This window comes from Eumetopias jubatus, unplaced genomic scaffold (genome assembly GCF_037043125.1).
Source record: "Eumetopias jubatus isolate StellerSeaLion01/CBP00866 unplaced genomic scaffold, mEumJub1_p1.0 scaffold_5, whole genome shotgun sequence".
Taxonomy (NCBI): Eukaryota; Metazoa; Chordata; class Mammalia; order Carnivora; family Otariidae; genus Eumetopias; species Eumetopias jubatus.
In genome coordinates, this window is record NW_028274811.1 from 58884240 (window position 1) to 58908878 (window position 24639).

At 34.6% G+C, this 24639-nt stretch overlaps 1 protein-coding gene across 2 annotated transcripts in view; it reads right to left on the minus strand.

Moving 5' to 3' along the window:
- The window catches only part of AP3B1 (adaptor related protein complex 3 subunit beta 1), a 259009-nt gene that overhangs the window by 81210 nt on the left and 153160 nt on the right, over nucleotides 1-24639 (minus strand). For both annotated transcript variants that reach the window (XM_028114478.2, XM_028114479.2), the window contains exons 16-20: nucleotides 23917-24103; nucleotides 22819-22949; nucleotides 17685-17790; nucleotides 14819-14981; nucleotides 7114-7261 (exon numbers count right to left, since the gene is read on the minus strand). In XM_028114478.2, the coding sequence (XP_027970279.1) occupies nucleotides 7114-7261; nucleotides 14819-14981; nucleotides 17685-17790; nucleotides 22819-22949; nucleotides 23917-24103 (735 nt within the window). The remainder of the gene's footprint in view (nucleotides 1-7113; nucleotides 7262-14818; nucleotides 14982-17684; nucleotides 17791-22818; nucleotides 22950-23916; nucleotides 24104-24639) is intronic.

Here is a 24639-nt window from a genome sequence, read left to right on the forward strand (position 1 = left end):
TCTTACACTCCCAATATTTATACAAAACCATCATTGACAAACCAAACACACTGACAGATCACCCACTGTTTCCATTGTGTTAGTACTTGAGAAGAGATCAGGCAGAAAGATAGACAATTTGTTTTTGTATATTTTTTTAAATAGAGGATTAGGTTTTTAACAGCTGAGTGACTGTATTAGACTTTTATAAGGACAACAGTAACTGATCTTAAAATCTCACTACAAAAATACCTAGTTATCAATTTATCACCCTCAAATCTCCATTTTGTTTCCATGGTATTCGATTATACACCTCAACACATCAACATTTTCAAAATAAAATACAAAGTCACAGGGTATATTTCATTTCAAGTAATAAATAAAAGATCCTGGAAATACTTATTAAGCTCCAAATAATACAAATAAAAATATATAATAATATATCTGTAAAGATTTTTTATGTATTATGCATGTTCATTTCATGCTGATTAAAATAAAAAAGCAAGTAGAAAAAAGCTATGAAACAACAAGCACCAAATATGCTTCCAAAGAGGAAACCATTGTAAGGAAGACTGAAGTTTAAAATGATAAAACAGGGTAAGTGGTATGTAAAGTTTGTCAAACACATATTGTACTTTGAAATCAACAAAAATTCAAGGCTTATTTCTAGCCTCACAAGGCAAAATATTTGCATGAAATATTTTCAGTTAGAATTATCAACCAAGGACAATTTAATGACTCTCTTGCCTTCAAGTCATCTAACAAATCTGATTTAAAAAATCTGACGCTCACACTTACACCCGGCTTTAAAACAAAAGTATGTTGCCAGTAAATTGAGACTTCTTTATAAGTCAAAAGTAGTCCAACTATTAAACAAATCCTCCCTATTAGATTACACCTACTTCAATAAGAAAGCTTCTTAATGGCATTCACGTTGATTTTAAAGATCTCAACTGAAGTGAAATGATATTTCTGTTCTGGAGAGCTTAAAATATAAACTAAATTGGGAACGACATAAATTCAAAGAGGCAAGGCTTTGAACCGTCAGAGTAAAAAACCAATACTCTACAATAGGCACAGAAATTATGTAATAGCGGGCGCCTGGGTGGCTCCGTTGGTTAAGCGACTGCCTTCGGCTCAGGTCACAATCCTGGAGTCCCGGGATCGAGTCCCGCATCGGGCTCCCTGCTCAGCAGGGAGTCTGCTTCTTCCTCTGACCCTCTTCCCTCTCGTGCTCTCTATCTCTCATTCTCTCTCAAATAAATAAATAAAATCTTAAAAAAAAAAAAGAAATTATGTAATAGCAACATACATAAATACTTGTAAAAACACAAGTAAAACTTGTTTTCTATTTCTCAAATAAGGCAGAAAACCAATCAGAAAATAGTTTCTTTCACTCTTATCCATTATCTGTTTCATAGCACATGCCAATTTTATTTCACACCCAACAATCTTTCACAGGGCAGATCTTTTACTAAGGTGTATCTTAACATTTACTAATGTCTGGACAGACACCAGTCACAGTAACAGTAACTAGTCTATAGAGCATTTATGAGACTTAATCCCTCCCCAAAACAGACTAGTAAAGTCTTTAGAAATCCATGTAACCTGTGATAAAGATTACTGACAGCATCTTAAACACTGCTATGCATATATAGGTAGTACTGTTTTTCTTCACATCTAGTACATATATTAATCTTAACTTTGATTCAAATAGAAAATGCTAATATGAAATGTTAAGTCAAGTATGTTATATATGTTTATTTCCAATGACAAATTATGATTTACACACACTTACTATAATTAAAATGTTGCTAATATTTACAAAGAAAATGCATAGACGTTAAGCATAATAAATTATAATCATGGTTTAAAATTTTTATCATTTAAATCAAAGATTATTTAAATCTTTGGCAGCTGGTACACAGACACTGAAGATAAAATCAGAACTACTGTATCACAGTTAAGGCATGAAGAATGGACTAACATGGTGATAGTGGAAAGAACACTGCCTCGTTTTAAAAACATCAAAGCCTAGATTCAATTAAAACAACTCAAAAGTCTGGTAACTTTTTAAAAACATTATTTTAAATAATATTGTAACCATCTGTTCAACACATAATTTTAACTACAAGCAGAATATAACTTAATTATATTGGTAAAATATAGGGAAAAGTGATATAAATGTGAATCTCTTCCTGATACAACGTGGTCTACATTATTGATTTTCCTTTTCATTCTTATGTGTTAGAAAAAAATGGTTCCCTTTACATTGTGTAAACTATGGGAAAGCACTTAAAATATGGAACTACAAAAAGTAATTTTGTTATAGGTATTATTTGGGGCAAAAGAACTATTTCATAAGAAGGGTTAGACTTAAAATATTTTTCTATCAAATGTATTTCAGAAAAGAACACCTACTAACAAAAATATGCTTGCCCATCTAAAAAAATGTCACTGAAGATCAAGATAATCTTCTTTGGTAATTACTGACAATATCTGATCTAAAATGAGGACATCATCCAATCAATAACACAAACAAACATAACCGCCAGAATGTGTGACTGTATATAGATTTGTTTTATGGTTATGCTGGGGCATGGTGTTGAATGACACACACTTCAAGAACACAAACAATTCAACAGTGATTCTCCCTCTTTTGACTGTCTTTACACCATTTACATGAGTAATACCTTCTCATCAGTAACATTTTTTATTCCATGCAGTCATTCTCAACTGGGAGAGACTGGAGAGACTCCAGTTCCTCCAATTGGAAAGCACACAACATGTGAAGAGAACTACAAATATATAGTCCACTGGGATTAGAACACAGGGACCACAAAGGGAATCGAGACCAGAAAGGTAGGTTTGGGCATGCTAGCCTGCAGATTTCTTACTGAACTAAGATGATAATGGGGCACCATTATGGGTAAATTTAACCTTTTTTAAAAATTTATTTGACAGAGAGAGACACAGCGAGAGAGGGAACACAAGCAGGGGGAGTGGGAGAGGGAGAAGCAGGCTTCCCGCAGAGCAGGGAGCCCGACGCGGGGCTCGATCCCAGGACTCCGGGATCATGACCCGAGCCAAAGGCAGATGCTTAACGACTGAGCCGAGGGTAAATTTAACATTAATCTGACAAGTGTATAGAAGGACTGGAGTTGGGGATCTGAGGATGACCAATGGCAATGGTCTAAGAGTGAGGTAATGAAGAGGTGATCTAGTATGCTGGTAGTAGGAAAAAAAGAAACAGATATGAGAAATAATACAGAGAATCTCTAAGACTTGGCAACTTTGTAAACATACGGGATAAAGGAGGAGTCAAAGATAATTCTGGGGAGATCTGGAAGAATAGAAAGAATGCTAGCACCAAATGGTAGAACAACTCTTCTTCTGGCTGTATCAGGTTTGAGAAACCAGTAGCTCCTAAGAGGTCTAAGAATTTGGTTTGAACTTGGAAAGAAAAGTTAGAGTTGTTATAGGGATTTAGAGATGTTTTTATAGAAATATTCCACATAAATATTTTAGCTAAAGCCACGGGAGTGAATGAGTCTCACAACAGGGAAAAAATGTAGAGAAAAAGACTAAAAAATAAATTGATTCACATCAATTAATATTTCTGAAAAAATGTGTATCAAGCACTAACTTGCGGGCCAAGTTCACACTTGGATGTCAGAGGGCTTAAAAAGTGAAGCAACAAAAGGACTGAAAGGTCAAAGAAGTCAGAAGAAAGGGGGTGCAAGGGGTTTCAAGTAGTAGGGGAATAGTCACATAAGAAGATCAAGAAGGATAATAACCAAGAGAGGGTCACTGGGTTTGGGGAAATATCATGGCTGACTTTTCAGAGAGCAGTATCTGTAGGAAGTGGTAAGAGTGGAAACCAATTTTAAAGGGACTAAGAAATAACTGGGTTAAGAGATTGTGGACAAAGACTGTCTAGATTATTTTTCTAAACTCTCACTCTCACACACTCTCTATTTCTGTCTCTTTCCCCCTCCCTGCTCCTCATCCCCCAAATACTGGGAAAGACGATTAGCAGAGGAGGAAATTAGTGGAAAGAGATTGAAGGTGCAAAGGAGGTAGATGATTATCACCAAGGCCAAAAGGAAGTAAGACTTTTTCTTGGCTAAGTGGATAGGAAATCGCTTACTTAGAGCTACATTCAAAGGAAAAGGAGGATAAATAGAGATTGTGTATTAGAGAGCAGAGAGGGGTAGGAGACACCCACAGTGGATGGTAGCTCAGTCCTCTGCAGAAAGGGGTCATATCTGGACATGAACTTATAACTTGAATGGTATAAAAAGAGTCAGAAAAACACAGGAGATATTAAGAGTTAAAAAAAATTTTCAGTTCCTCTATGCATTGGTGTTCTGTAACTCTACCATTGTTGGTCTCTCAGGGAATTAACATTCAAGTTAAAAAATGTTAACACTGCTGTTTTATATTTATATAGTGCTTTACATTGATCTTTCATATTTTTTTATAATAGCACTTGAAAGTAGTAGAGTAGGTATTAGCATTTCTACTTTATAGATGAGGAAACTGAAGCATAAAGATATTATCTTCCAAAAAGTAGAACACTATACCTATCTCACGGGACACCATAAAATAAACTGTTTTCAAAGCTATATATTCGAAGTACCTCCGAGGCCTCATTTTCATGCTCAATATCCCCAAAACACACTATCCAAGTGAAAGAAAAGAGAAACAGTGAAAGTATAGATTTAGTTTGGCTGCAGATTTAAGGCATATGAGTTTTCAGCACTAACATACTGACATGCTAAATTAAGGTAAAGCAGCCACCATCTGCCTTCATTACTCATAATCTAAAGCAGAAGCCACAACACTTGCCATAAGGAGGATTTCTACAATTACAGAGTTGCCCATTATTAGAAAACTGGTATACATGTAATTGCAAGGTTTAGTCCAAATCACTCAGAAAGGAATAGGAAAAAATAGTTATGGTGGCTCCAAGGTAGAGAATATTCCAAGTGATAAATTAAAACAAACAATCCTACCTATTATAGACAAGAAAAGGCATTATAATATGGAGAAAATAAGCCATCTACACAAAACACACAGACATAAAACTATCAAGAATGTGAGTAAGATCCAAATTTTTCAAGAGTCTTAGCTTACTACAATACTTTAAAATTTTATACTAAAGTTCTATAGGAAAATATTTTCAATTAAGACATTGATCATTTAAAGTATTTGACAAAGAAACAAACTGAACTGCTAACCTAGGATACCTCTGTGGCTTTTAATGAGGTCCTAAAACCTTTGCTTCTAATACTATGTAGGCATTAAATACAATTTTATAACTTTTATAAAACCTCATAAGAATAATGCACCTTAATTCTACCTAGTTGACATTCACTGATTTCTTGTTTGCTCATTTTCTAAAACACTGATTTCTTATTCTGGGTTGTACTTACTGTCAATTTCTAAAGCTCTTTTATCTTAAATAACATATTAAACTTTTAAAATATATAAGTAGGAAATGAATAATTTGATATAATTTAAGTAGGAAATGAGAAAACATCAAACTCACTATGTGATAAATTTGTGTATGAGGCCAGAGTAATAAACATAAAAATCATTAAGATTTTATGTGAATTTTGGAAAACAGAAATCTTAGATTATATACCATAAACAGACACAAGTTTTAAATATAAATTCATGTTTAAAATAGGTATCACTATATGCAAGAATATTTGTAATAAGGTAAGACAAAAACTAGCCAGTTTTTAAATATGCTTATTCTTTTTTTAAAAAATATGCTTATTCTTAATAATAAATCTCTGGATGGGGGAAGGCAATTATCTACTTCCATGAATTTATTTTTATCCTTGGCTACTCAGATGACTTATTAAAGAAATTCAAGTTAATAGAAAAAATAAATGGGAAAGATATTAGGTTAAAAAACTGAATTCACTAAAAGGCAGTTTGACCACATTTTTTCAACATATGGGATAAAGTTTGTTTATAAAAACTACTGCATTTGAAGTCTAGGACCCACATGATCCATTTATAGGAAAGGAGTAACAGTTAAAGATCAGAAAGATATACAACATGTCTGAATTTTATATTAATAACTACATTTTTTCAATTTATACTTTTATTTTTTGCTGCTAGGCAGACAAGTTTCAGTGTTACAAATACGACAGAAAGCATTATCATTCTATTACAAGAGTGAATCTTGCATTTGTTTTTAAATATACGGCTATGTAATTTTTATTAACTAGTTAAATAATCTGTATCCTTTAGTTGTACCTTTAAAAATATTCTCTTACCCCAACACCTATTTTTAAAAAGCATTATTCACCTCAATTTCTTATAATGTATATCATTTATATTATCTTGCTCAGTATTATTTGTGACTTCCTTTTACTTCCCCTTTCATGAAAGCCTCCATTGTCACATGCTAGCTCAGAACAAAAAGGGCCATAACTGATAACACTGAGCTCTATAATTTCAGTGGCAAAAGATGAGGTTAAAAAAAGTTTCTGGGGCATCGGCTGAGTGACTGACTCTTGGTTTTGGATCCCGACATGATCTTGGGATCGTAGGATCTAGCCCTGTCAGGCTCTGCACTCAGCACTGATTCTGCTTGGGATTCTCTTCTCCTTCTGCCCCTCCCTGCCACACTCTTGCTCTTTCTCTTTAAAATAAATAAATAAATCCAAAAAAAAAAAAAAACTTTCTAATTTCTCTGAGGGGTTGATGTAAAGAGGAAGCAATTATCTAATTAAAAAAAAAGATAAATGAAGACGGTATTTATTTTGTCAGTGACAATGTTAAATTTCTCAATTTCTTGATTTTCAACAAAATACTAATTTTCTTTTTCTTTTTAAAGATTTCATTTATTTATCAGAGAGACAAAGAGAGCACGAGCTGGTGGGGGGGGAGAGGCAGAAGGAGAGTGAGAAGCACACTCACCGCCAAGCAGGGAGCCTGATGCAGGGCTCAATCCCAGGACCCTGGGATCATGACCTGGGCCAAAGGCAGATGCTTAACCGACTAAGCCACCCAGGTACCCCCAAAACACTAATTTTCAAAAGTATTTATTCTTAAATGGAAAAAGGCTATGAGAACACTTCCTTTCAATTACAGCAATGTGCAATCTCTTACCTTAGCGACTTTTCTGGATTCAGGTTCACTTTCAGATTCTGATACTGATTCAGAATCTGAAGAACTTTCTTCTTCTGAACTAGAATCAGTGCTAGAAGAATCTGAAGTTTTAGATTTTTCATTTTCCTTCTCCCCATCTTCAGAATAACTGTAATAAATTTAAAAATATCAACTTTAAATCCTTTACAAATAGCAAATTGTTGCTATATGTACATTTTGTCTATAAATCAGAACCTTTACTAGAAAAGTTCACTGAGAACCCGCTGTTTTTAGTATGTAAAAAGACAATAAAAATAGTTTTAAAGTTCCAGAACATATTAATAAAAAAAGGTAGTACTATCTATAAACAAATTTATCAGAACCAATTCAAAATCAATTATACTACCACGTCACACATACTTCAAATGCAAAAGGTTATAAAACACAAATGATATAAGTAGAAAATAACTAATAATTAAATGTTTGATTTACCAGGAATATGTATTAGGTGCTAATAGTAACAACTTCAAAGATACATAAGACTGATTTTAAAATGCTGTCTCAAAATACTAAATGTTTACCCATAAATTGAATATTTACACATGTACTTTTGCTAAAATAGACTTGCACTTTACAGATTGTTTTGTCCAAGAAAATTATTTACATGTGTTCTGAAATGTGACCCATAAACGTATCATGAGAAAATGTTAACTAGATCAAAAGAGATTTCTTCTAATGCAAAGTCTTATTAAAAATGTAAGATAATCAAATATAGTTTTTTAAATACCAAATAATTGAGAAGTCCAAGATGGCGGAGGAGTAAGAGACCTTAGTTTTGTCTGGTCCCAGGAATTCAGCTAGATAACTATTAAATCATTGTGAACACCTATGAACTCAACCAGAGATCTAAGAATAACTGCAACTCTACAAACAGAAAAGTGACACTTTCTGCAAGAATGACAAGAGGGAAAAACTCACTTCAAAAAAGAGAACAAGAGGCAGTACTGACTGCCTGGGACCTAATCAGTATGGATATAAGTAAGATGTCTGAACTAGAGTTCGGAATAATGATTATATAGATACTAGCTGGGCTTGGAAAAAGCACAGAAGACACTAGAGAATCCCTTTCTGGAGAAATAAAAGAACTAAAATCTAATCAAGTCGAAATCAAAAAGTCTACTAATGAGATGTAATAAAAAATGGAGGCTCAAACTGCAGGAATAAATGAGGCAGAAGAGAGAATTGTGATATAGAAGACAAAATAATGGAGAATAAAGAAGCTGAGAAAAAAACAGATAAACAACTACTGGATCACGAGGGGAGAATTTGAGAGATAAGTGATATCATAAAGCGAAATACTATTAAAATAACTGGGATCCCAGAAGAGAAAAGAGAGGGGGGGGCAGTAGGTATATCAGAACAAATTATAGTGGAGAACTTCCCAAATCTGAGGAAGGAAACAGGCACTCAAGTCCAGAAGGCACAGAGAACACCCCTCAAAATCAATAAAAATAGGTCAACACCCCAACAAAGAATAGTGAAAGTTACAAATCTCAGAGACAAAGAGAAAATCCTGAAAGCAGCTTGGGACAAGAGGTCTGTAACCTACAAGGGTAGAAACATTAGACTGGCAGCAGACCTATCCACAGAGACCTGCTGTGCCAGAAAGGACTGGCATGATATATTGAGGATGCTAAATGAGAAAAATAGGCAACCAAGAATACTTTATCCAGCCACGATGTCATTCAAAATAAAAAGAGTGATAAAAACCTTCCAGGACAAACAGAAACTAAAAGAATTTGTGATCACCAAACCAGCCCTACGAGAAATATTAAAAGGGATCCTTTAAAAGCAAAGAGAGAGCCCAAAAGTAACACAGATCAGAAAGGAACAGAGACAATATACAGAAACAGTGACTTTACAGGTAATACAATGGCACTAAATTCCTATCTTTCAGTAGTTACTCTGAATGTAAATGGGCTAAATGCCCCAATCAAAAGACACAGGGTATCAGATTGGATAAAAATAGCAAGACCCATCAATATGCTGTCTTCTAAGAGACGATTACAGACCCAAAGGCACCCCCAGATTGAAAGTGAGGAGGTAGAAAACCATGTTATCATGCTAATGGACATCAAAAGAAAGCTGGGGTGGCAATCCTTATTTCAGACAAATTAGATTTTAGACCAAAGACTATAATAAGAGATGAGGAAGGACACTATATCATAATCAAAGGATCTATCCAACAAAAGGATCTAACAATTGTAAATATTTATGCCCCTAAAATGGGAGCAGCCAATTAATAACAAAATTAAAGAAACACATCGGTAATAATACAATCATAGTAGGGGTCCTTAATACCCCACTCACTGCAATGGACAGATCATCTAAGCAGAAGATCAACAATGAAACAAGGGCTTTGAATAACACACTGGACCACATGGACTTCACAGATATATTCAGAGCACTCCATCCTAAAGCAACAGAATACACATTCTTCCTGAGTGCACATGGACATTCTCCAGAACAGATCACATACTGGGTCACAAATCAGGTCTCAACTGGTACCAGAAGAATGGGATCATTCCCTGCATATTTTCGGACCACAATGCTTTAAAAGTGGAACTCAGTCACAAGAGGAAATTTGGAAAGAATTCAAATACATGGAGGCTAAAGGCATTCTACTAAAGAATGAATGGGTCAACCAGGAAATTAAAGAATTAAAAAAATTCATGGAAACAAATGAAAATGAAACACAACTGTTCAGAATCTTTGAGATGCAGCAAAGGTGGTCCTAAAGAGGGCAGTACATAGCAGGACAAGCCTTTCTCAAGAAACAAGAAAGGTCTCAAATACACAACCTAACCCTACATCTAAAGGGGCTGGAGAAAGAACAGCAAATAAAGCTTAAACCCAGCAGGTGAAGAGAATTAATAGAGATTAGAGCAGAAATCAATGAAAGAGAAACCAAAAGAGCAGTAGAACAGATCAACAAAATTAGGAGCTGGTTCTTTGAAAAAAATTAAGATTGATAAACCCCTGGCCAAACTTATCAAAAAAAGAGAAAGGACCCAAATAAATAAAATCATGAATGAAAGAGAAGAGATCACAACCAACATCAAAGAAATACAAACAATTATAAGAACATATTATGAGCAACCATATGCCATCAAATTAGGTAATATGGAAGAAATGGATGCATGCCTAGAGATGTATAAACTACCACAACTGAACCAAAAGAAACAGAAAACCTGAGCAGACCCATAACCAGCAAGAAAATTGAAGCAGTAATCAAAAATCTCCCAACAAACAAGCGTTCAGGGCTGGATGGCTTCGCAGGGGAATTCTCCCAAACTCTATGGTCAACTAATCTTCAACAAAGCAGGAAAGAATATCCAATGGAAATAAGACAGTCTCTTCAACAAATGGCGTTGGGAAAATTGGACAGCCACATGCAGAAGAATGAAACTGGACCATTTCCTTACACCATGTACAAATATAGACTCAAAATGGATGAAAGACCTAAATGTGAGGCAGGAATCCATTAATATCCTAGAGGAGAACACAGCAACCTCTGTGACCTCAGCCGCAGCAACTTCTTGCTAGATGTGTCTCCAAAGACAAGGAAAACAAAGGCAAAAATGAACTACTGGGACTTCATCAAGATAAAAAGCTTCTGCACAGCAAAGGAAACGGTCACAAAACCAGAAGACAATCGACAGAAAGGGAGAAGATATGTGCAAATGTCTTATCACAGAAAGAGCTAGTATCCAAAATCTATAAAAAAACTTATCAAATTAAATACCCAAAAAACAAATAATCCAATCAAAGACATTTCTCCAAAGAAGACATACAAATGGCCAACAGACCATGAAAACATGCTCAACATCCCTCTGCATCAGGGAAATACAAATGAAAACCACAATGAGATACCACCTCACACCAGTCAGAGTAGCTAAAATTAACAAGTCAGGAAATAACAAATGTTGGCAAGGATGTGGAGAAAGGGGAACCCTCCTACAAGGTTGGTGGGAATGCAAGCTGGTGCAGCCACTCTGAAGAACAACTCAAAAAGTTGAAAATAGAGCTACTCTATGGCCCCACAATTGCACTACTAGGTATTTATCCCAAAGATACAAATGTAGTGATCCAAAGGGGCACCTGCACTCCAATGTTTATAGCAGCAGTGTCTACAATAGCCAAACTATGGAAACAGCCCAGATGTCCATCAACAGATGAATGCATAAAGAAGATGTGGTGTATATATATAATGGAATACTACTCAGCCATCAAAAAAATTATGAAATCTTGTCATTTACAACAACATGGATAGAACAAGAGGGTATTATACTAAGCAAAATAAGTTAATCAGAGAAAGACAATTATTATATGATTTCAGTCATATGCCGAATTTAAGAAACAAAACAGATCATAGGGGAAGAGAGGAAAAAATAACACAAGATAAAATCAGAGAGGGATACAAACCATAAGAGACTCTTAATCACAGGAAAAAAACTGAGGGTTGCTGGAGGGGATCGAAGTGGAGGGATGGGGTGACTGGGTGATGGACGTTAAGGAGGGTATGTGATGTAATGAGCACTGGGTATTATATAAGACTGAAGAATCACTGAACTCTACCTCTGAAACTAATAATACACTATATGTTAATTACTTGAATTTAAATTAAAAGAATAAATAAAAATAAATATTGGAAAACAATAAATGGAGAAAACTGAAAAAAACAAAAACAAAAACAAAAAAACAAATGATCAAACCTAAATGCTGATGCTACTCACTCATTTGCTCACTCACTCACTCATTTAATAAATATTAACTGACCACCCACCATGGGTTGGCAGTATGTTAGTGCTAAGGATAACAATGTTTAATAAGATATAGATGATATCTGTGAGTCTCCCTTATAGAATCTACACTGCATTGGGGAATACAGAGAAGATGGCAATGACAAAAAAGTATGGTAAGTAGTAAGTAATAAAGTATAATATGTCATGAGAGAGCATCTAAACAAAGTTAACCAAGATAGGGAATGCTTCCTAGAGGAAGAAACACCTAAGCTGAGAAATAGGAATAAGGCAGGGAGTAGGGATAGTTTTGAGTAGGGAAGTAGTTCTCCATGGAGAAGAAATAACATGTGAGGTAGCCCAAAGGTCTTTTCTCAAAAGAGAGATATACTATGGTCTTCTACATTTTCTCAAAACTGAAGGTCTAGTTCTCTTTCCATGTGTATTTTTTTAAAAAATCCTGTGCCACGCAGTTTTAGAAGCTTCACACCAATTAACTAATTTAGATGTTTCAACATATTATTACTCGGTGTATTATTATCCTATAATATTCAGGAAAGTTAAGTAACTTGCTCAAGGACACATTGTCTGGAGTAGCAGAACTGGAATTTCAACTCAGTTTGTCTTGTTCTAAAGACCATATTTCCCCCACTACACCATACTAGCTTCCTTCAAATGAAAACACTCTGGAGTGTAAAACTCAAATTTAATCATAAATAGTTATGACTACTAAAGGGTGGTTTTAAAGAAACCTAAAGCTCCTTAGCTTTAAAAGATTATCACAGAGGGGCACCTGGCTGACTCATTCAGAAGAGCATGCAACTCTTGATCTCAGGGTTCTAAGTTCAAGCTCCACATTGGTTGTAGAGATTACTTAAAAATAAAAGCTTTTAATTTTTTTTAAAGATTTTATTTATTTATTTGACAGAGACACAGCAAGAAGTGAACACAAGCAGGGGGAGTGGGAGAGGGAGAAGCAGGCTTCCCGCAGAGCAGGGAGCCCGATGCGGGGCTCAATCCCAGGACCCTGGGATCATGACCTGAGCCGAAGGCAGACATTTAACGACTGAGCCACCCAGGAGCCCCCAAAATAAGAGCTTTTAATAAAACTTATCATATAGCTAAACTATCAAAGTTCAAAAAAAATTCTGAGAGACAGGCAGAAAAACACAGGGGGAGAGAGAGTGGTGAGACAAGGGAAGAATCGATATTTCCTAGAATTGATTTTTGTGGAGGAAATACGATTGCTGTTTATTAAAAATGAAGTCATGGTAACATCTCAGAGCACATGTAATTATATTCGATGACTAAAAAATATGTTGTTTTTTTCCCCGAAGCAAAGAATGGCAATTTATTATCCCCAACTCAATGGTTAAAACATGTACTTAAAAATATAAGGTTTTCAATGTATCCAAGATTCCCTTTGGTATAATAAACAATTCTTTTAAATTAAAACATAGGCAAAGAGAAAACTCCATTTCTGAAGGAAAAAACACACAATGAAACTAATATAAATACACAATTAAAAATTTCTAACATATGGGGCGCCTGGGTGGCTCAGCCGTTAAGCGTCTGCCTTCGGCTCAGATCATGATCCCAGGGTCCTGGATCGAGTCCCGCATCAGGCTCCCTGCTCTGCGGGAAGCCTGCTTCTCCCTCTCCCACTCCCCCTGCTTGTGTTCCCTCTCTCGCTGTGTCTCTCTCTGTCAAATAAATAAAATCTTTAAAATTTTCCCTTCCTGGAAATAAGACACTTTTTATAAACTATGTAATCACAGATATTCTGATATTAAACCAGAAGTACAAAATTTCTCTCAAAGGAAAGGATATTACAGACCAAGTAAATCCTTTGCTGCAACAAGTGAATGATTCTGCATACATTTAACTTATAGCTTTTAAGATAAGATTTTAAAGGTAAAAGTGTTATTTTGTTATGTAGCACTCAATTTTGATGGGTAATTACTGTTTACCTTACTGCTTAGAGTTTCAGATGTTAATCTAATGAAAAGAATTTACTGGTAACTAGCTTTTTAACTTTGCAATGATGAAAAGCCTGTATTAATTTAACCTACATATTTCATTTGTTCTGAACAGGAAAAACAATATAAATCACTTTTAAAATCATTAAATCCTGACTTAAATTAATAAAGTCATAATTAGGGCATTATGCTGTGTTTGTTATGGAAGTGGCAGGGCGAGCTGCTTTAATTACTGTCTGTAATAAAAGGAGCAGAGAGCGTACTGCGCCCCAATCAGTGCTGTCAGCCACGACTGAGCTGGGCTGCAAGCTCATCAAGTAAGCGGGCAGCAGGCTCCCAGGAAAAGGACCATCACATCTGCAGAGGCCACTCGCTGACAGCAATGGGGAAAACAGACTCATACAATCCAAGGTATTAGCCCCAATTACTCAAAATTTTAATGACACTTTAATACACGATAATGTTGATAATGGGAGATCTTAAAAAGTGCTAACACTTAAATATCTTATGACCGTCTTCCTTCACGGCCCTTGACTCTGATATTTGGATCATAATCTTTTTACTATAACACTATTTAGAAAAATCAATTGTCTTAGTTACATAATGGCAAAGTGTTGAAGGATTTAATTTTAGTCCTCAGCAAAATTGCTACAGAAGGTAATTAAGTGTTTCATACCTACTTCTTGATCACTTAACTCAGCCTTCCAAGGTTATACCAATTTTCAAAATGTAACCCCAAGATTTGTTCAAGTTCAAAACGAAAACTAAGTATAATAAGTAGTAGAATAAATAATGTGAACTAGTATTCTAACTAATTTTACAAGATTCAGTATCTGGGAAAAAATACACTTCTTCTCTTACTCACTTTATGAATTAAAGGGAAATGGTATCCTGGGGGAAAACACCACAGAATATTTTTTGAAGGAAATTCTAACAAAATATTACCTTTTCCCTTTGCTTTTGGAGTTCTTCTTGGCTGTTCTTTTGTCTCCTACTTCTGACGCACTTTCGCTGTCACTCCTATGCTCACTGGAGGTGTCCTCACTGCTGTCCTCACTACTGTCTCCCTCCTCCTCTTGTTCTCCATTTGCACTTTCAGATTCACTCTCTGAAAAAATAACCAGATGCTCCTTGATTTATAGCCATTTAATTAGACATAAGGACCCAAGTAACTGTCAATATTCATCAGAAATGAAACCAGATGCTGAATTTTAGTTTACTGGACCCCACTTGTTCAACACTCTATTTCCACACTCCTGTCATTCAGTCCCCCCACCTCCTAATTCCTGCAGCAGTGTGAGTGTGGGGAGCTTCAAAAGACAGAGGACACACTTTGATAGTAGGGGAAAGCAAAGAAAAGATGAACCAAGTAAACCAAATTTGAGAGAATCTTGCTTTTCAAATCCTTAAGTATCTAGTTATGGCAAAAACTTTTTTTTTAAGGAATGATATAAGGATAAAGAAATAATTTTTAATTCTTCTGATAGTGAGAAATTTTACTGAGAGAAGGCAAGAGTTGAATCTTCTTAGGTACACATTTTGAGATGGGAATGAACCATTTGAATCATATGTAAAAATTTCTCAATTCAAAAGCAAAAAGCAAAACTACTAATTAAAAATTACTTATTTTAGCGAGTGTAGATTTTTCCACAGGTCAAAGAGATCAAAGAGATCATAAAATTATACCGTGGAGCTATACATTTAAATGCTTTATGTATAAATTATGGTATACTAGGACTCTCCCCAGAAGTGATATAGTTTATTTATGTGTATTTTAAACATGTAGCATAATTTTTTACTATTTGAAATGATTATAGGTGCAAAGTACTAGCCTCAATAAGAGGACAAACTGTTGCTCCCATCTATTATCTATCTGATGAAGTGCCCTTAGCCAGGAACATATAATAGGTAAGTAATATCTACTTTATGAGGATCGATTTATGTATCACACAGTGAAAAGCTAGGATTACCTATCTTCTTTTGGAATAGCATGTAGTGGTTAGAAGCATGGGTTTTCAACCAGGAATGTCTGGGTTCAAATCCTAGCTCTGTCACTTATGAGTTGTAAGACTGAGCAAGTTATTCAAACTCTTTGGGTCTTCGTTTCCTTTCCAGCAAAGATGATAATAATACTAGATACTTTAGAGAACTGTTGTGAAGATTAAAGGATTTGAAACATGTAAAGGTGATTAGGACACAACAGTGCCTGCACATGGTAAGGCATTCATTACTATCAGCTTCTACAAAGGGCAAAATTTACCTTACCCAAATTTTGTAAAACTGCTGAATAGGATATTTTAAATGTGATATGAAAGAAAGTTGTGCACATGTATATATTTACTCAGATAAGTGACTTATCCCTTAAATAAGGAAAAAAAATTATAGCATCTAAGTTACTCTCTCATGTTAATTACATGTGAGTTCAACATGAGTCTTGGTCCAGTTCACTTCAGGAACCACTACTAAAAATTTCAAGTTAGTAAAATCCCTCCCCAACCTTTTTTTTTTTTTTAAGTGAATAAGTTTTTATTCAGCATTAATTTTATGTCAAAGTTAGTAAAATCTTTGAGGACATCTGTTTATCCTCTAGAAGACTTGCTGACTGGGAAAATACTCTCATAATTTCTAAGGAGAAAAGTTAGCTTTTTCCTTAGTAGCTAGAGTGGAACTCCGGCCCCATGCTCAGATCAACCCATGAAAAGTCTCAATAAAAATTGCAAATATGTATTTTAAAAAGTTAGCCTATGAACAGGCATGAGCTTATGAATAAAGGGGACGTAGACAAATATCCATATAGTACACTTTTAACTATACAACAGATCTTTCTTAACGATCTACATCATTCTGAAATCTCCTATTTTTTAGTATTAACACTCAACACTTAGTATATTCTCCATTTTCAACTTATCATTTCACAATGTGATGTATCACAGATTAATTTATCAGATACAGGAAACAAAGATTTTGATAGGGGAAACTGAGGAAAAAGTGAATGAATTATCTTAGAGTAAGGTAATATATGACCAAGTGATAGTGAAGAGCTCTGGAAAAAAGGTTATAGAAGAAATAGGTGTCATTTGATCTTGGGTCAGATAGGTCTCTTAGGTTAATTGTTAAAAGAGTGTTGGAAAGTAACTCCAATATATTTTCCATTATGCAAATTGCTCACAGAATTTTAGTACTGAAGGGCCTTAAAACCATCTAACTTTACCTCTTTATTTAACAGACACAGAGAAAGGTAAGTACCTTATTCAGTTGGCATAGCTGAAATGCAGCAATTCTAAATCCTTCCAATTTAGCATTCTTTTCACTATATGGTTGTCCTAATTGTTTTAGCTCTTTGATTCTTTATAATACACAAGAGATTTATTAATTTTAGCTTTACTCTACACAGGTTGATGTAGAAATAAAAGTATAAAATGGATAAAGAACAGATTGCTCAATGTTTAAAATAAACTTTACATTTTTACAGAAGAGGGTTACTTTTAAAGGTCCCACTAAAGGCTTCTCAAATATAAAATCATGTTTTTCAATATGCTATGAATATAACAGGCAGGGTGAGTTAGAATTCAGAAAAGCATGAGTTTGTTTCAACTCTAATTTCTCAGCTAGGTGTTCAAGAGGCAAAGTCAAATGAGAAAGGATTAGAAATTACTTTGAAACCTATACAATGATATGTAAATGAAAGGCATTATCATAATAGAATAGACCCACTTGTTGACTATTATATACTAGGGCCTTATTGTTTTGTTGGAGGCACAGCATATAAACTGTAGTGAACAAAGTTTTTTCAGTGAACTATAAACCCCACCACTGTCACTGCTGCTATCAGAAGAGTCCTCTTCCTCAGATTCAGAATAAAATTTCTTAGCAGAATTCTCTTTCTTTGCTTTTCCTGCTGGAGTCCATTCTTTTGCCTGTTTAAAATAAAAAAAAAAAAAAAGGAAAGCTGTAAATACAAATGAATTCTCATTAAGGGATTCAGTTTTCTGGCAAACAATCATTCAGAATACAATGTGAATCCTTAAGAAAGCTGCAGGTCTCAAAAGAGAAGGCAACTGTTAGAAGATCTGACATTAAAGCTGATTCCCCTTTACTCCTAAATAGAGGAACTCAAATCTCACTCAGACCACATTCTGTTAAATCAACAACCTTATTTTACATATACTTTTAAATACTTTTGTATTTGCTGGTCTTCAGGAGATCTGAACTAAAGTAATATGCCCTAGAAGAGGTGAAGGCAGACGCAGTAACAGCGACGAGAAATGCAAGATCATAGCTAAATACTGAGGTTTAAAAGAAAAAACAACAACAACAACAAAAAACCCTGAAAAAAGTGCAGGCAATCAACCCTAACTATTTCAAGGGCCCACACCCTGGGGTAATCTTTGACTTCTCTCTTTCCTTCATATTCTAAACATCTAATCCACAAAAAAAGCTATGAGCCACCTTGGTCCTTTACCATTAGTCAGAGCCATCTTGCTCAGATTACTGCAACTGCTTATTTTGCTTCTACACAGCAGCTAAAATGATTGAATTAAAACTGAAGTCTGATCAAGCCTCTCTTGGTTCTGAAAGCTTGCCACAGCTTACCATTTCACTCAGAAAAAGCCAGTCCTTACAATAATCTGCTCACGCTACCAGACCAGGCCTCGCCCCCTGCCTTTCAGCCCTCTTGCTACTGCTCTTCCTCCGGTGCACTCCGCACAAGGCCCTCCTTACTGTTCCTTCACACATCTCAGGCAAGCTCCCCTACAGGGCCTTCCCATGCTGCCTGCCCTTCCAGTGCTCTCCCCCAGATAGCTGTATGGCTCACACCCTCACTTCCTTCAAATCTCTGCACAAAATTCACCTCAGAGAGGACCCTGTTTAAAATTCCAACCTCCCATACCTGGCACTTCTGATCCTACTTTGCTCTATTCTTTTATCTTTTTGTCATCACAGCACTTACTACTTTCCAACATACTGTACAATTTACGTATTTATTTTTATTGTCAGTCTACCCGTTAGAACATCAGCTTCTGGAGAGCAGGGATATTTGACTACTTTGTACACTGATATACCTCAAAAGTGTCTGGCACAATAATGATTAGTTGTGTGAATAGCTCCTTAAAGACTTTAATACAGTGTATTAAAGTAAAATAAGTTGTTTTCATAATTTGACCTTAATTTATCAAAAAAAATTAAATCATCTTTCATAGACTCTCTGTTAAAGGGTAGAGAAATCTGTATTTTTTAAGAGGTCAAAAATAATTAAGATTCATTTATTTATCAAACTTTCAATTGAGTTTCTACTATGTGCCAGTCTGCTAGAATATATGACAGGGGCTTAAGAACGGTTCTCAACAGTGGACGCACATTAGAATCACCTGAGAACATTTTTTAAAATACTAATACAAAAAAAAAATACTAATACAAACAAAAAATATACTGAAAAGCTAATACCTGGCATTTACCTCCTAAGATTCGGATTTTAATGGTTTGCTGCAAGTCTCATATAGGTTTGTTTTGAAGATCTCCATGTGATTATAATATGCAGCTAGGGTTGCAAAGCCCTGATCTAGAGGGCTTTAGGGCTTAAGGTATGTTGCTTAAAAAGATAAGCTTCAATAATTTGGAAAATTACTATATGGACAATAATAATGAGTAAAAATTCCTTGAATATATTTGAATAAGATACATAAGGTCAGCAGTACTGCTTTTTATATATTTTAAAATGCTCTGTCTTGGGGCGCCTGGGTGGCTCAGTCATTAAGTGTCTGCCTTCGGCTCAGGTCATGACTCCAGGGTCCTGGGATCGAGCCCCGCAGTGGGCTCCCTGCTCCGCGGGAAGCCTGCTTCTCCCTCTCCCACTCCCCCTGCTTGTGTTCCCTTTCTCCCTGAGTCTCTCTCTGTCAAATAAATAAATAAAATCTTAAAAAAAAAATGCTCTGTCTTCCAAATATGAATAAAGATACTGTTCTATAAACAAAGTTCTCCTATATTTAGTAAACATTGCAGTTCCTATTTTTTCTTAAATCCTTAAAACAAACATATTTCTCTGAAGTCTGGTAAAAAGTGTGCCAGATCAATGTATGGAAAAAAAATTACTTAATTAGATGGCTTTAGGGTAAGACCAAATCAACAAGGAAAATTAGGCTTCTATGCTCAAAGGGGCAAATTATCTTGACATGGCCATGAACTCTTTATTCATTGAGTTTTAGGTTTTAAACAATAAAAACATTTTAACTTTTTTATAGTCCTTTATGACTATGATAGTTCTATCATTCTAAGCAAAAGAAATAACAGAGAAAGAGAAGAGGAAGAGAACAGTGAAGGACTAATTTGAAAGGTCCTGGGAGGAATAAAATGTCAAAAGATGTGTTTATAAAAGCAAATACACTTCATATGCAAAAGACAGGCTTTCTCTAAGGGGGAGGATTTTCTAGAACCTGGCAAAAAAATTCTAAAGGATCTTCAAAACTTAGTGGTATCATAATATAAAAATATGTTACATCCAATATCCTGGAAATGGTAGTGTGCAATCCTAAGTGAATTCTACTGTCAATCTAACTAGGTTCCCTATCAGATTACCTAAACCTAGGCATTTTTCTTAACTAAGGTTATATTTCATAATAATGAGATGTGACCCTATATCACTTTATGGTAAAACTAGGAAAACAGTATATTATATGCATGAAATACACTGATGTGATTTTGCAGGAGGGGTGGTAGAATAAGAGGCAAGAAAGACTGTAAGGAACACTACTTTCTACACTGTTGCAGCTGCATTTGATATTAAAACTATATTATTTTCATACTTAATTATGTCTCTTACAGTATAATTTTAAGCCAAAATGTCTAGAAACCAGTAGATTAAAACTGTTTTTGTATCGTATCAATGGATAGTGATAGCTTTCTTCAACCAGTTTCCATCAGTTTTAATTATTCTCCATAGTAAGTTACCAATTATTAATTTCTAGAATGCAGTCAGCAAAATGAAAAAGAAATCAATTTGTCTCTGCTGAACTGGTTAGGTGAAATGAACATAAGAAAACTGGTTATCTAAGCACTGTCCCTATAAGGTAGTTATGCTTAGAAGAGCACAAGCCAACCAACCAATCCATCAGCCAATACAAGGATACTGCTGAAACCAAATTAAATTGCATAGCATTGCTATCAATTTCTGGGAAGATAAACTATTTTTATTTTTATTCATTTATTTTTTGGTGGAATGGGGCAGCAAGGAGGAAGGATAGGGTAGAAGTGGGGGGGAGGATAAAAGAATGTTTGTATGCGTGCCAAAATATTAAGTACCCAATAATGGAAAAGGACAGGACCATAAAAACAATGAGCAGGCATAATAAGAAATTAGGAGAGAGATTAAATCTATGGAAAGAATCATAACAAAGAACATTTCTTTGTATTCTAGCATCTGACACAGAGTTGCACAAATAAGCCAATCTTTGAAGAGTAATTTAAAAGTATGTAGATCTGAGTGAAAACAACAAACTCAGTGTCAAAGAGGAATGGACATATAATTAGTTTTAATAAATTTTACATTTCTTTAAATCACCTCTAAATAGAGATAATTTGTCACAACATAAAAATGGCAGTGCTAAGTACTAAGAATAGCACAGATTTGCAAACAAGTTCAAGCTTCCTCTCCTCATGTTACATAATAAAATGCAGTTAAGTAACAGCATGAACAATGGATTCCAAACTGGGTTGGAATCCCAGTTCCATCACTTACTAACTAGCTAACTTACTTGCCCACTGAGCTTGGGCAACCTACTTAAGTTCTCTGAACCCTGGTTTCCTCATCTGTAAAATGGGAATAACAATAACCATCACTTACGATTATTATGAGGTTTAAACAAGATAATGTGTGTAAAACATTATCAAAGTACACTACCAGGGTTTGCTAAATGGAGCCAATAAGAGTTATTATTGTTTCTGGCCATGCTTCAAAGCCAGGATAAGTTTGAGTAGTTAAGAGAAACACATTTCTCAAAAGGACCAAATTATATTGCTAGGCCCATTATAGAAACTCTTCTATTTAAAGTAATAAAGATTTCCTTCCATTTTATATGGAAAATTTAATAGGCAAGGAGGTTAACTGACTTTCCCAGAGGAATTAGTGGTAAAGAACTCTGGTTATCTGAATCCTGGTTCAATACATCTTTTCTATCAGAAAAGCACCCAGAATGTAATACCTAATTGTTCTTTTTTATTAATTCTACTTTAAAAAGTTTTGGACATATTTCAAGTAATCAATTTCTAAAGACAATCAGAAGACCCTTCTTTTTACTTTTCTTGTTCATATAAGAAAGAAAAATATTAGAAAAGAACATTAATTCTTTTATTTTAGTAGCCAGCATTTTTTTTTAAAGATCTAGGAAAAGAGTATTTATTTAGAGAGCTTTTTTTTTAAATGTGAAAGCAACATATTATTCATGTTAGTTATGACCCTGTCTAAGAACATTTTTCATACACAATGCAACCTATTTATGGCTAGACTTCACTTAAAACAGGTTCATCATAAAATCCAGAAGAACACTTTGTATGGTTTTTCTGGAAGAGAACAGCAAAAATTATTTAGAAAAATATTGACAGGAAGCTTGTGAATCTCTAAACAAGGTAGAAAAAGCTCAATCCAATGACACTAAATACCTTAGAAATTGAATCTACACCGCTAAAAATGCAATACCAAAAATGTGGGTGGCACTGATGCAGAGAATTCAATTCTCTATTTCCTTGAAGAAAAGGAACAGTACATGTACAATGACATAGGAATACTGCAATATTCAGTTCCCATAACAGCAAGATAGGTCTAACACATTACATTTAGAAACACCAGAACAATTTTCAATTTTCAACCCCCCAAAAAAGCTTTTATATAAAACAATAGTTATTCTAGAATCTCCCACTGCTTGACAAAATTAATTTCAGAAAGGTCAACTTACCAACTCTATTACTTCTACGTTTCGAACTGATGGGTCCGGCGCCACCTCTGGCCAATTAGATAATTCCAGGTAGCCGGTAGCTTTAGTGTTGAGAGTATGAGATAAAGTGCCAAGCTGGAAATGATCCCTATCTATTAAAAGAGAGGAAAATATAAAATAAACAATATGAGCTGTATATAACAGAGAACAATACTAATCAGAGCTCAAGGTAATTGGCATATTACCTCAAATGTCAAGGAATAAATATAAACTAGGAAACTCTTCATAGGTCAAAAAACTGATTTCAGTCCATAGATTACAATAATCTCTCCCATAATGGTCAATAAAAAAGCTAATCAGTCAGTGTGTTTAGAGGTGTTGCTCTGAAATGTAGCTTCTCTAAAAATTACTTTACTGTGAATATTAAGAATGACAGCACAGTTAAACAATCCATATACATGTCTTAGCACAAACACATCCAGAATTTTAATAGTTTTTCTACAAAACTGAACTGCTTTTTATCACCAGCAATTAAATAAGAAACAATATGAAAACCAAGGTATATAACTGTTTGATCCTAATTTTAATGGATTTGTTAAATTGATAAAATAATTACTCTTTCTAAAAAGCTGGGAAAAATAAGTCAACTTCCATCTTTGAAAAACAAATTTAAATATAAAGGGATATTTTTATGAAATAATTCTTCCTAGAAAAGTTTTGTTAGTATACATAGAATATTTAATTAGTAAAAACTCACTATTAAGGTAAAAATTAGACTCCTTATTAAATAAAGCTATTTAGAATAGAAATGAAGTCAATGTCTATTAGAACAACACAGCTTTAATCTACTATTCTAAGTAATCTAAACTGTTTAGTAAGAATAAAAATAAAATCAGGAGAATGAAATTATTTAGGTAAATAAGGTATATAAAAATATAAACTTTAACAGAAAGGTTGCTCTGGAGAACAGGTAAGTCAGTAGAAAGTATACTGTTTTTATACAATTATACAGGTTAATCATTTACATTTTTTAACAGATAAATTTTAAACATATTAGAAATGGGGCACATTGTCATAATTTTTTAGGTAATGTATTTTGCAGCTGTATTCTGATAATACCTTTAAAAGGAGATTCAAGCAGTGGTGCAGGTTTTTGTGCTAGGAATATTTTTTTGGCATATTTACTTAAAGCTCCACTCTTCTCATTCGGAACAATAAGCTGCCTAATAAATCTTGTACGGTCTCTGATGTCGTAGTTTTGATCATACTTGCCGAGATTTAATATGTACTGGGTAAGCAATTTTGTCTGTTGGAAAAAAACAGAACAAGATGAGAATACAGTTATTTATGATTATTGATAACTCTGGATAAACATATTTAAACAGATAATAAAAATGAATGGTTATGTCAAACAAATGTTGTTCCGTAGGGAATATGCATTTCTAACGCTGCAAATGGAATTTTGAAGCCAAAGCACATGTCCTCTTCAGTATTGGGGAGGTGAATGCTGAGTACTGAGAAGCAGCCATGTGCTAGATTATTAAACTGCTGAAGTGGAAAGAAAGGCATCATTAAAAAAATAATCATATATGGCAAACCCACTGAAGGGTCTACGTGAGAATAATGAATGTGGAAATACAACTAAAAACATGGCACTCAAAACTTAATCGGAAAAATATGCAGGACATCAAAACATCAGAGAGTATTAGAGGGCTGGCAAACTGCTTCTCCTGAGGTGTGTTTTATGAAGAGATACTGTCCCTGGCATAAGCAGTGTCTGCACTCTGACTGCACTCAGTTACTTTACCCTGAATTATGACCCATTAAAGCAGACACATGAAT